At 38.9% G+C, this 12,621-nt stretch overlaps 1 protein-coding gene across 2 annotated transcripts in view; it reads left to right on the top strand.

Moving 5' to 3' along the window:
* PIAS1 (protein inhibitor of activated STAT 1) overlaps positions 1-12,621 on the top strand; it is a 134,741-nt gene that overhangs the window by 72,303 nt on the left and 49,817 nt on the right. For both annotated transcript variants that reach the window (XM_080648142.1, XM_080648141.1), the window contains exons 3-6: positions 6,200-6,284; positions 6,525-6,572; positions 7,749-7,839; positions 8,470-8,604. In XM_080648142.1, coding sequence (XP_080504268.1) covers positions 6,200-6,284; positions 6,525-6,572; positions 7,749-7,839; positions 8,470-8,604 — 359 coding nt within the window. The remainder of the gene's footprint in view (positions 1-6,199; positions 6,285-6,524; positions 6,573-7,748; positions 7,840-8,469; positions 8,605-12,621) is intronic.

Below are 12,621 nucleotides of genomic sequence, written 5' to 3'. Positions count from 1 at the left end.
AGATTTTAGTATAATTTGCTATTTGCTATTGCAGATAGGAAAGCAATTAAAGCTTTTAAAAGTATTAAAGGTTTTGGTATGTTAACGAATGACTTTACTATTCACACCTGATGGCATTGCAGTCTGGCTTTTGCTCCTACCTACCATGCCACTAAAACACATCCTGTTAAGATCACCTATGACTTGCTGGTTGTTAAATCCTGTTCTCAATTCATATCTTAACTGATCTCTGAGCATTTAACACTGTCCACTCTTGCTTTGAAATTCTCTCTTCCCTTGGTATCAAGAATACCATTTCCCCTCCTTTTCTTTCTGAATTTTTAGCTATAATTCTTTCTTTACTTGAGCCTTCAATATTAATAACAGTTCAGCATGGTTCTGTTGTTCAGCCCTTTCCCCACTTCTGCCCTTTTTGCCATTTTGCTTTATAACTGTCTTTTTAAACAACTTATATCAAAACTGGAGGCCTGGTGCACAAAATTTATGCACCAGGGGTCGGGGGGTGCGAATCCCTCAGTCCGGCCTGCACCCTTTCCAATCCAGGAACCCTTGGGGGATGTCCGACTGCCTCTTGCAATCTCGGACTGCCCGCTTCTAACCGCTCACCTGCCTGATTGCCCCTAACCCCTCTGCTTGACAGCCTGATCACCCCTAACCACCTTTGCTTGCCTGCCTGATCGCCCCAACTGCCTCTGCCTTGCCCTGCACCCAGGACCCGGCTTTCCTCCCTCTGGCCAGCCGCAGGCTGACAGCACTGGCCCTGCTCGCACCTGCTGCTGGTGCCAGCCCCAGTCACTCAACAGGTGCAAGCGGGGCTGCTGGGGGCCGCGGCCAGAGGGGCCAGGCAGGGCACAGAGGATGGGCCAAGACCCACCCCTGTGCCTACCGCAGCCTCGTGGCCCACAGTTCCTTTCAAGGTGCATGAATTCATGCACTGGGCCCCTGGTATAGGATAAGAGCATAAGGAGGAAAGGGGACAGAAAAGGAAATGGTTGGTTGTTTTAAATACCTTACTGCATTTATATTCTTCAAAATAACTCTATTAGTGTTTTGTATATGTGTGTGTGTGTTTGTATATGAGGGAAACAGACTCAAAATGGGTAAGTAAATACCTAAGGTCATATGGCAAATATGTGGCAAAATCAGTTTGGAATCTAGGTCTATGTGATCTCATCTCTTTCTACTAAACTTTGCTGCTCTATATAGGGCTGCAAACTTTCTTAAGATTAAACTGTTCATCACCAGTTAGCCATCTTCTGCCTAACAATGTACAGTAGATCCTTGGATTACGTTGGAGATTCGTTCCTACGGTGCGATGTAATGTGAAATTCGCCGTAAGTCGGAACCCACCTACATAAGCACCTACATCACTCACATGGAGCACATACACAGCAGTAATGAAGTGAAACAGTAAACAAAATTTAAAAGAAAGATAACAATTCCTGACCTTTACTTGTGGTAAATAAATAATAAAAAACAAAGCACATATGTACATATGTCAAAGTGACGGAACTTTTTTTTTAAATAAATGGGAGATGGCGACATAACCATGAAACGACGTACGTCGAGTCTGACGTAACCCGAGGACTCTCTGTAATGGCTCCTCTTCCCCATCTCTAAAAAGGTTAAAGTATGAATGAAAGGATTGAAAGTAAGGTTGAACTCTAGATCAATATTCTACAAACTTATTTGATTACTTGGACTGCTCAGCAAAATAATTTGGCATCTATAATAATAAAAGTGTAATATGCTAATTAGACTGGATGTCCTTCCGGACAAAGCTGGGTCTGCGAGGGAAGCCCTGGTCCCGGATGCCAGAGGGAAGCCGGTGCCGGCATCTTAGGGAATGAAGGCCTACTCTTGCATGAGTTTTGTGCATCGGGCCTCTAGTGTACATATAAGTTAATGTTTTCATATACAATTTTAGATATTTTTGTAAATTACTATAGTAGACTTCAGATGTTAGGTATAATCTCAACTTTTTAAAACTCCTGTTTTACAGGTAGATAGTTTTTTCCTGTATCCCATTGGATTGTCTTGTGTACACATTGAGGTGCATGCCCCAAACATTAGAAGTCTTATTTTGGATGACTTCTAAGACTTGTTTTTTAGTATGAAGAGTCTTTTTGGCCTGAATTTTTCTGAAAGGGATAATGATAGCTTAACTCACTTAGAAAAAGTTTTTAGATACTCTGTTATCTAAGACCCAAACTATAAATTCTTTACTGGTGTTCATGGTGGAAATTATGCCTAAAACCACATAGTATAAGAAGATGTTTTTCTAGATTTATAGTAGTAACTCTGTGAGCATTACTTGTATAATAAAAGCCTAATATGGAAGTTGTCCCCTAGACTGGGAGTTTGACCAGGGGTCAGGATCGGCCGGCCAACTGTCCACAACCCCTCTCCCTGGCCAGCCTCACCCTGGCCGGCAGCGGCAACAGGCATCTGGGGGAAAGGAGGCCCAGGCTGGCAGGCAGCAGCTGCTAGGGACCCTACCTGTGCACAAGTTTCCTGCACTGGGCCTCTAGTCCTATATAATAAAAGCCTAATATGCAAATTGTCCCTTTGACTGGGAGTTTGACTGCTCGCTATGATGTGCGCTGACTACCAGGGGGCGGTGCGGAACATAGCAGGCGTCAGCGACGTGCTGCGACCTCTAGCCAGCTACCCGGGGATGGGGGTGACAGGGACGGAGGTGCAGTGAGAATGAGGGATGTCCACTGAGCTTGCTTTCACTCTCCCTGCTACCCTCACCTGGGACACCAGGGCTCGCGTGCCAGGGAAGCCCCCCACACTCAGGCGCCGGTGCCCACGAGGAGCCCACTCCACAGCTGCTAGGACCACGGGTCGTTTGGGCTCCCCGTGGATTTGCGCAGGAGCTGGTCTGCGAGGCTGGCAGGGAGAGAGCAGGCTGCTTGCCCGGCTTCCATGTGCGCCACTGAGTGGCCCAGAGGCCCATGTTGCACCCTGGTCCGTAGCGTCCGGCCTCGCTCACCGCATCTCCGCGTGGGGACTCAGGCGCCATGACTCAGGCAGAGCAGGGCGTGTGGGGGCCCAGGTGCTGCCCAGGGCCCAGAGGTCAGCTGGGACCTGCCCTTCCACGCTAGACTCATGCTACGATCGCTGGCCAGGCCTAGGAACTGCACTCGTGCATGAATTTCATGCACCGGGCCTCTAGTTTGTATGTAAAAGAGAATGTAAATAGGGATTATGAAGTAATAAAACAGAGTCTATATATGGCACAAAAAACAGCCTCATTATTTTAGTCATATCTTCTTTCTCTAAATCTGCATGTGCATGTGCCATGTCCAAAACTTAACTGTACTCATGTATTCTAAAATGAATCTGAAATTATACCTAGTGAGTAATATGAATATTTGTACTTGGTAAGTTAATTTAGTACTGTTTTCAGAATGAAAAAAAACCCAAAAAACTCCTACATCACAGAAAGCAGAAACACAAACCGGGCCTTTAAAAGATACTCCTGCCCTAGCTGGCTTGGCTCAGTGGATAGAACGTCGACCTGCGGACTGAAAGGTTGCGGAGTCAATGCTGGTCAAGGGCATATGCCTGGGTTGCAGACTTGGTCCCTAGAAGGGGCCGTGCAGGAGGCAGCCGATCAGTGATTCTCATTATTGATGATTCTATCTCTCTCTCCTCCTCCCTTCCTCTCTGAAATCAATAAAAATCTTATATAATAAAACCCTAATATGCAAGTAGACCAAATGGTGGAACAGCCACTCGCTATGATGTGCACTGACCACCATGGGGCAGATGCTCAACGCAGGAGCTGGGCCCTGGTGGTCAGTGCGCTCCCACAGGGGGAGCGCCACTCAGCCAGAAGCCTGGGCTCATGGCTGGCAAGCACAGAGTCAGTGGCAGGAGCCTCTCCTGCCTCTACTGAGGGACACCCCCCCACACACACACACACACCCCAAGTGCACGAATTTTGTGCACCGCGCCTGTAGTAAGTAAGTAAGTAAGTAAATAAGATACTCCTATATTGAGATGAAAGAGCATCAAAGCTCTTTTCCATTTTTTTTCTCATAGTCATACAGATATACGGTTACTCAGATTTTTCAGCATCACATACTGCAGTTCAATTGATGGTAGTTTTGTAGGAAGTGTTGCTTGCAACTAGGATCAAACCCAGTTTAAGCAAGCTACTTTTATTGCACAGGTTTAAGTGGCCCACAGGTCAGGAGTTCCTTGATTAATAACTTCCAGGGATCTTTTAGTTCTAGAAAATTACCCTGGAAAAGTAGTTTAAATAGTTTAATCTGGCATTTCTTTCCTTTTATTTTCTTTCTTTCTTTCTTTCTTTTTTTTTTTTTTTTTTGTTCACTGGAGGATAATTTTCCATTGATTTTTTATTATTATTTTTAAATATATTTTTTTATTGATTTCAGAGAGGAAGAGAGGAGAGAGAGATAAAAACATCAATGATGAGAGAGAATCATGGATTGGCTGCCCCCTGCACGCCCCCTACTGGGGACTGAGACCACAACCTGGGTATGTGCCCTGACCGGGAATCAAACCGTGACTTCCTGGTTCATAGGTTGATGGTCAATCACTGAGCCATACCGGCCATATGTAACGTGTATTAAAAGCTAAGAGACTGTTGTTGCTCACACAGCATACTGTAGGAATTCCTGCTCTACACTGACCTGTGCTTGCTTACCTGTTCTGTTGCTCTTTTCTCTCTCCCCACCTTCCTCCCTTCTTTTCTTTATTCCCTTCCTTTCTCCTTGTAAGTCTTTGCATCTTTGAGGTAGTGACCACAGGCAGATTCTGAAGTTAAGTCATCTAAGCATAGGAAAAATTATATATGATATTTATTGGCTAAAACTTCAGTGGTATATAGTTAGGAGATGATAAAATTCTTAATTTGCCTTAAAGACTAAATGTTACCTTACTTGTGCAGATCTCAAGGTGAATATGTTTGTTATTTAGCTCAGAAACTATATACTGTATCTTTAAATGGGTTTATGTTTTATTTTAAGTAAATTTATTATCAGCATGTTTTGTTTACAAATATGCTTTTTAGACATTTATATTAGACTAGAGGCCTGATGCACGAAGATTTGTGCAAGAATAGGCCTTCCTTCCCCTGGCTGCTGGCTCCGGCTTCCCTCCGGCACCCAGGACCCAGGCTGCTTCGCTCCAGCCTCCACTGCCACCCACCAGGGGCATGCTCCCACCCCTGGTGTGTGTCCACTGGGGCTGGGGGTGGCATGCAATCCCCTCCCGCTCATCTGCGCGCGCAGCTCCTCCTGAGCAGTTGTGATGCAGCCTCCTCCGGAGCTGGTTGTGATGCCCGGCTAATTTGCATATTACCGCTTTACATATATATATAGATAGATAACTTTTATTAGTGTTTTTTGTTGTTGTTGTTAATCCTCACCTGAGAATATTTTTCTATTGATTTTTAGGGAGAGTAGAAGAGAGAGGGAAAGACAGGGAGAAACATCAATGTGTTGATTGGTTGCCTCCTGCACGAGCCCCGACCAGGGCTGGGGAGGAGCCTACAACCAAGGCACATGCCTCTGACCAGAATGAAACCCGAGACCCTTTGGTCTGCAGGCCGACGCTCTATCCACTGAGCCAAACCGGCTAGGGCAGTGGTTGGCAAACTTATTATTATTAGTCAACAGAGCGGCAAACCGCATGTGGCTCGTGAACCGCAGTTTGCCGACCACTGGGCTAGGGCTACTAGGATTTTTTTGATTATGTATTTTCCGAATCCTGATATTTCTTCTGGAATTAGCCATTTTTGTGCCTATTTTTGTTGTATTACAGCTGGCAGATTTCTTATTTTTTAAAAGTGCTTAGTTGTGCCCTGTTGGCATGGTTCAGTGGTTGAGCACTGACCTATAAACCAGGATGTCACGGATCAATTCCCAGTCAGGGCATATGCCTGGGTTGCGGTCTTGATCCCCAGTGTGGGGCATGTGGGAGGCAGCCAATCAATGATTCTCTCTCATCATGAATGTTTTTATCTCTTTATCCCTCTCCCTTTCTCTCTGAAATCAATAAAAATATATTTTTTAAAAAGTGCTTAGTTGCCATGTTAATCTAAACTCTAGAGTACATCCCAGTTGATTAAAGGCATGTGATTTGTTATTTATTTTATTTTTGTTGTATTCTTTATTGATGAATTTGAAGGTAATTAAAAGTATAATTCTTTTTTCTTTAGCATCAGACAACAGTCAACGCTTTCGAGAAACCTGTTTCGCATTTGCATTGACACCACAACAAGTGCAGCAAATCAGTAGTTCAATGTAAGTTGTCTTCAAGTGTAACTTGCAGCTTGGCCTTTAAATCCAGTTTAGTCTGTAAGTGAATTGGGTATTAATGTCATGCAAATATTAGTTTTAAAAATACTATTATAGTATTAGTTACCCTTAAAACAGTTGTATCTGATAATTTGAGGAACTTTCTGGAGTAGTAGCAGTGTCTTTGAATCAGCTTTCATCTGCATATTTTAAAAATAATTGTAGTTCTTATTCTGTCTTTTCTAGGGATATTTCTGGGACCAAATGTGACTTCACAGTGCAGGTCCAGTTAAGGTACAGTGTTAACTACAGTATATATCCAAAGTTTAAAAGTTAATATTCTTTAAAGAAATTTTTTAATTTGCCTAATTTTTAAATGTATTGAAAATATTGGGTTTAGATGTTTGGGTGAGGGAAAACCTTCTGTTACGAAATGTCCTAATTTTTATCCAGTTTAGATTTTAATATAGCAAATCATTATATATCTAACCACATTTCCACTTTGGTTACCCCTCAGTGGGTTGAGAAGCTCCAGCTAATGATATGTTTAAATACAGTGGCCAGCTCTTTAGAAATACCAAATTTTATGAGAGCAAAGGCCTTTTCTGCGTAAGAGGCAAACTACTATAGATAAAGAACTTAGGTTAAGTCTACAGTGTCTCACGGGTGAACAAAAACTAAAATAATGGTCTGAGGTAGAGAGGTGGAGAGGAATGAGCCTCTGCTGTGTATTGGGAATAAGGAAGTAATTAAGAACAGATGGGTTAAATAGTAAATTACTAATTTATTTCTTGATCTATATAAAAATGAATAGAGTGAGAATTTACAAATTATATAGTTGCATTGAGTTTTCCCAAAGGGTTATATGCATTTAACTTAGAAATAAATATTTTCATGAGTTTCTAAAATAGTATTCTAAATACATGTGGATATATGATAAGTAATGTTATTATTCAACATCTTCAGTTCTCAGGGAATAATGGATGCCTTGATTAGTGGATAGAATTAGTTCTGGGATGAACTTACAACATTTCACTGAAAAAAAAAATATGTTTCACAGGCAAATGAAGTTGGGAAATACTGTATATTATATTTCCCTCTTAAAAAGTTACAGTGCATGTTACCCTAGTTCTGAGAAGTTCTATATTAAGGAAACCTAATTTCATTTTTTGATTCAGAATTACTTAAATTTATTCAACTACCAAACCCCCCCCCCCTTCCCCATTACCTTTGAATATACTTAGGATTGGAAGCATTATGCAGACAACAACAGGTAGATAGCCATGGTCACTGAAACTCTACATTTACAGAACTATTTCTCTTATACCTGTTTAAATATGCTTATTCATTCTTTGAAGTGTCTAGTTTGATAGTTTTTTAAATTAAGTTTGGCGATCTTTTAGTTTAGCTACTTAAAAATAATGAGGTCATCCTTTAATAAAGGAAATTAAACTTTTCTTTATTGTTTAGGTTTTGTTTATCAGAAACCAGTTGTCCACAAGAAGATCATTTCCCACCCAACCTTTGTGTGAAAGTGAATACAAAACCTTGCAGCCTTCCCGTAAGTCCTAAAAGCTATTTTTTAAAATGCATTGCCAACACAGTTATCAATTAAGTCACCACAGCTGTTGTTAATTATAGTTTTTCATTAAGAAAACATATTTATTTTGGATATATAGTCACTGAGTGAAACACTTGTACCAACTATGTATAATTAACAGCTGTGACATTGGCTGTGGAGACAAAATCTAGGACTTGGAGTTAGGTGTGATATCTTTAGTGCTGTACTGGTTTTTGGGGAGAATAAATTGTTTCAACAAAACCTCAACTGTATTCATGTGCATCTGGAAGCCTGTGGTAGAGTAGAAGAATGCCATGCCTTAAACAGAGGGAGAGAGTGGGGACTGTTAACAGTCAACTTTCGAATATTCCTTATATACTTACTTGAGTTCTTTATGAATTCATCCTCATTCTTTAATTTTAGAGGTTTTTGAGATCTATCACCAGTACTTTTCTCACACTTACTATAATGAGACTACAGAGTTATTTAGGGAAACTTGTAAACGTTTGCTTCTCTACTTTTTAATGGAAATATTCATATATTCTAGTACATGGTTTATTAGGGTTTTTTTTAAATGGAAGTTGAAATTGTAGAGATAATAAGTAGGAATAAATTATATTTCATCCTTAGGGTTATCTTCCACCTACTAAAAATGGTGTGGAACCAAAGCGACCCAGCCGACCAATTAATATCACCTCACTTGTCCGATTGTCCACAACAGTACCAAACACCATTGTTGTTTCTTGGACTGCAGAAATTGGAAGAGTAAGTTAATTTTTTTTCTACTAGTTTTTTTTTATTATAAGGAAGGGTTAATCTCTATGGCTACTTGAGCTTATATGTGAATGATATTACAAAATGATTTGCAAAGGGACTTATTTTTGTCTCATAATGAATTTTCAACATGTTCCCACTTAAAAAATGGGATCGTGAAGTATCTGGTGTTTATAACCTGATCCTTTTACTCAGCAGTTTATCATAAATGTCATCCTATGTCATTACATATTCATCTACATGATTTTAAATGACTATATTATATTTTAATATGAGAATGCTGTAATTTAGCCTATTTCCAATTGTTGAGCAGGTATTTGATGTATTGATTGATTCATTGCTATTTCAAAGAACATTTGAAAGACCACACTAGTAGCTATAGTTTTGCATAGGGACATGATAATTTCCATAGAGTTAATTTCCAGAAGTGGAATTGCTAAGTCAAAGAGCATACAGAATTTTAAGAAATATTGTGTACATTGGTAGATTGCCTTATGAAAAGACGTACAAATTCTCTGACTTCCAGTGTTTATTCACATGCTTATTAATTCATAGCCTGTCAATACGAATTTTATCTTTTTTAAAACTCTTTACCAATTTTAATAGGTAAATAATGGCACCACATTGCTTTAATTAATACTCCTTTTATTATTGCTGACATTTAACATACTTTATGTTTGTGATTATTTACATTTTACAATCATATTTATATTTTTCTATTGATGTTTTTCTTATTGATTTATGAGTTCTTAATATATTAAGACTTAACACTTCCTTGACATGTTGCAAATATTTGTTTCTAGTTTGTATGCCTTTTATTTTTATTTATGTGGTTATTTAATGTGTGGAAGATTTAAATTAATATGGAGCCAGTTTTTTCCTTTATAGTCTTTGCCCCTCGCCCCCATTAATGCTTGCTTAGTCTATCGGCCCTTCTCAAGATTACATAAATACTTGTTTATATTTTCTTTCAGAATTTTTAAGTTTCTTGTTTTACCTTAAATATGTAATCCATCATAAATTTAAGTGTTGTGTGAAATAAAAATTTACTTTCACCTTATAGTCAGACAGTTGTTACCACTAAATAAATGCTAATTGAGAAGTCACCAATATTTGATTTTTATTTATCCTGGGTATGTTTCTGAACTTTTAAAATATTGTTTCTTAGTCTAGTATTCCTTTTCTGGAACAATTTCATTGTTTTTTATTATTTTAGTTTTATGATATGCGCTCATATCTATACACTAATTCATTTGAAATTTATTGAATGCTTACTGTATGCCATGCACTCTACAAGAAAAAAAAAGTATTGCTCTTTTGGAGCCTTAAATCCAGGGGCCAGGTGGTCACACACAAAAATGTGAACTTATTTATCATAAGTACTATAAAGGAGAGGTGTGTGGTGATTTTAGATTGCATTAAAGGGTATTGTGAACTAGAGAGAGAGAGGTCAGGCAGGGCTTCCATGATGAAGTAGTTACAGAGCCAAGAGCTGAGAGAAGAGTAAAAGGAATCAGGCAAAAGGTTCAAAGGAAACAGCCTGCACAACAGCCCAGTGGCAGGGGTGAGCGAAGCTGTTTCCAAGGAACTGAAAGGGAGCCACTGTGAGTAGAGTGCAGAGAATGGGGACAAGCAATATACACAATGAGACTGAGAGGTAGAGTATGAGAAGCTAAGGGAAGAGCTTCAAAAAGGAAGGAGATGGTAAGGAGTATTGAACTGATGTTGAGAAGTCAAGAATATTGAAGTCTAAAAAATACCCTTTGGATTAGGAATATAAAGGTAGCTTTATTTAGCAGGAGCTCTTTTGGTGGATGGTGGGAGGAGAAGCCAGATGGCGACCAGGTGGAGGGGAGGCAGTAGAGAGAGTGAGTTATAGAAGTGTGGCTGGAGGGAAATGTGAGAATTATTTTTTATTTTAATGGGAGAGTCTTGAACATGTTTTAAAGATGATGGCAAGTATCCTTTTGAGAGGAAGAGGTTAAGTACAAAAGAGAAACAGAAAGAAAAGATAATCAATAGTAAACTGCCTAGTAACACAGGATAGTTAGGAGGCACAGCTTTATTTAATGGAAAATAAAAGGACTGGATAAGGTATATGATTGATACTAGAGAGATGAGTAAGTTCAGATCTGATTACTTCTTTATGTTTGTGGGATAGGAAGTGAGGTAAGTCTGCTGCTGAGAGTGAGGAAATAAACAGGGGCTTTTAAGGAGAGTGGACATATTGGAAAAGTAATCGCAGAGAGTGAGATGTACCCCTGCATTACTTCCCTAAATCTTATTTATTGTTGATTTATTTAAAAGCCAGTTATTATTGAATATTTACTTAATGCCGAATCTCATATATTGGTTTCAGTAGCTTTTCAGTTGATTTCTTGGTATTTCTGGGTAGGTAATTTTTAGTTTGAGATGCATCATTATACAAATAATGATAATTCTAATACTTATGCCATATTTTCTTGTTCTTGTTCTTTTGTGCTGGCTAGAACCTTCAAAACAATGTCAAATAACATGAGTGCTAATGGACATTTCTTCATTTATTTCTTAAGTTAATGAGAGTACTACTAGTGTCATAACATTAAGTATTATAATAGTTTTTGATAAGTTTAATTATATCTGATGTATTCCTATATTCCTCTTTTACTGGATATCTTTGTGAGAAATGGATTTTGAATTTTATCAAAATCTTTTTTTTACATCTGTCATGGTTATTATATTTGTTTCCTTTGCCTAATTAATATCATTAGGTTTTCTGAAAATTTTAAAATATTTTACTTCTAGTGTACCCTGGGGTTTCCCTTTTTTGTCTCCCTTTTCGAAGAGGGTATTGAAATGTTTTTTTGTCTCTTTGTGAAAAAGGATAATCTAGCAGGGAAGTGTAGTAAACACCAGGGTGTTTAGAGTGAACTATACACAAGTCTGACACTGTGGGAGAGAAGAGAAATGTGGTTGCTGATATGTAACCACTAGAAGAGGGGGGGATAAGAGACCTCTGAGCCTTCCATACTCAGATAGTAGACAATATTTTCAGTGATTTGAAGGTGTACCAGGCAAGGTAAGACCTTTTGTAGACCCCCATCTACATGTTGGAGATCTTTGTTTTGAAGTAAAATGTTGAAAGCCCAAAAGATAATTTAGGTTGTTTTTCAGTCACTAGTTTTAATTCAACTTATAAAGATACTGTATTGTAACTTCTTATCCTACCTCAGGTAGTCACTGCATTTTAGCATTTATTAAATGCTTGTTGTAGAGAAGTTACTTAGATACTGGTATAAAGAGCACTTAATGGAGTAGGTTATATGTTAATTATTAGAGGCCCGATGCATGAAATTTGTGCAAGAGTAGGCCTCCCTTCCACTGGCTGCCGGCACCGGCTTCCCTCTGCACCCCAGACCCGGGCTTCCCTGGCAGCCCCGGCTTTGTCCAGAAGGTCATCTGGAAGGAGGTCTGGTCTAATTAGCATATTATGCTTTTATTATTATAGATTATTATAGATGGCGAAAATATCCTATGAACTTGATAGACAGTTTTGAAGACTTTTGAAAAGCATTTGACAAAAACTTCAGTGTAATGCAATATATATATATACACATACATATACATACACATACATACATATGTATATTAATAGTTGGAGCTAGGTTGTACTTTGAAGGGCTAGTGGGAATAATGTACCTAGAAGAGATACTGTACCACCATTAAGTTTTGGGGGGTTTACTACTGAATTTCTTTCATGTGGTGTAAGTTTTAATTCCATATTATCAGTGCAAGTGGCATTTGTTAATACCTGATGTTATTTTTGCTATTGCTGCTGCTTTTTCTTTTTTTCTTATTTGGGTACATGTTTCAACTAGAGTGAGCATACCTTTTCACTGAACTTGTAGTTGTGGTTTCTACTTGATCTTTCTCTAAAATTTTATATAAAGCCTTAGGGTAATCCCTAGTTCTGAAGATTCAAGCTATCAGTACATAATTTCACAGTGTTAATTAGCATTTCTCTATTTT

This window comes from Plecotus auritus, assembly GCF_963455305.1.
Source record: "Plecotus auritus genome assembly, chromosome: 1".
NCBI lineage: Eukaryota > Metazoa > Chordata > Mammalia > Chiroptera > Vespertilionidae > Plecotus > Plecotus auritus.
Note: the sequence above shows the minus strand (reverse complement) of the source record. Positions and strands in the feature narration are given on the sequence as shown.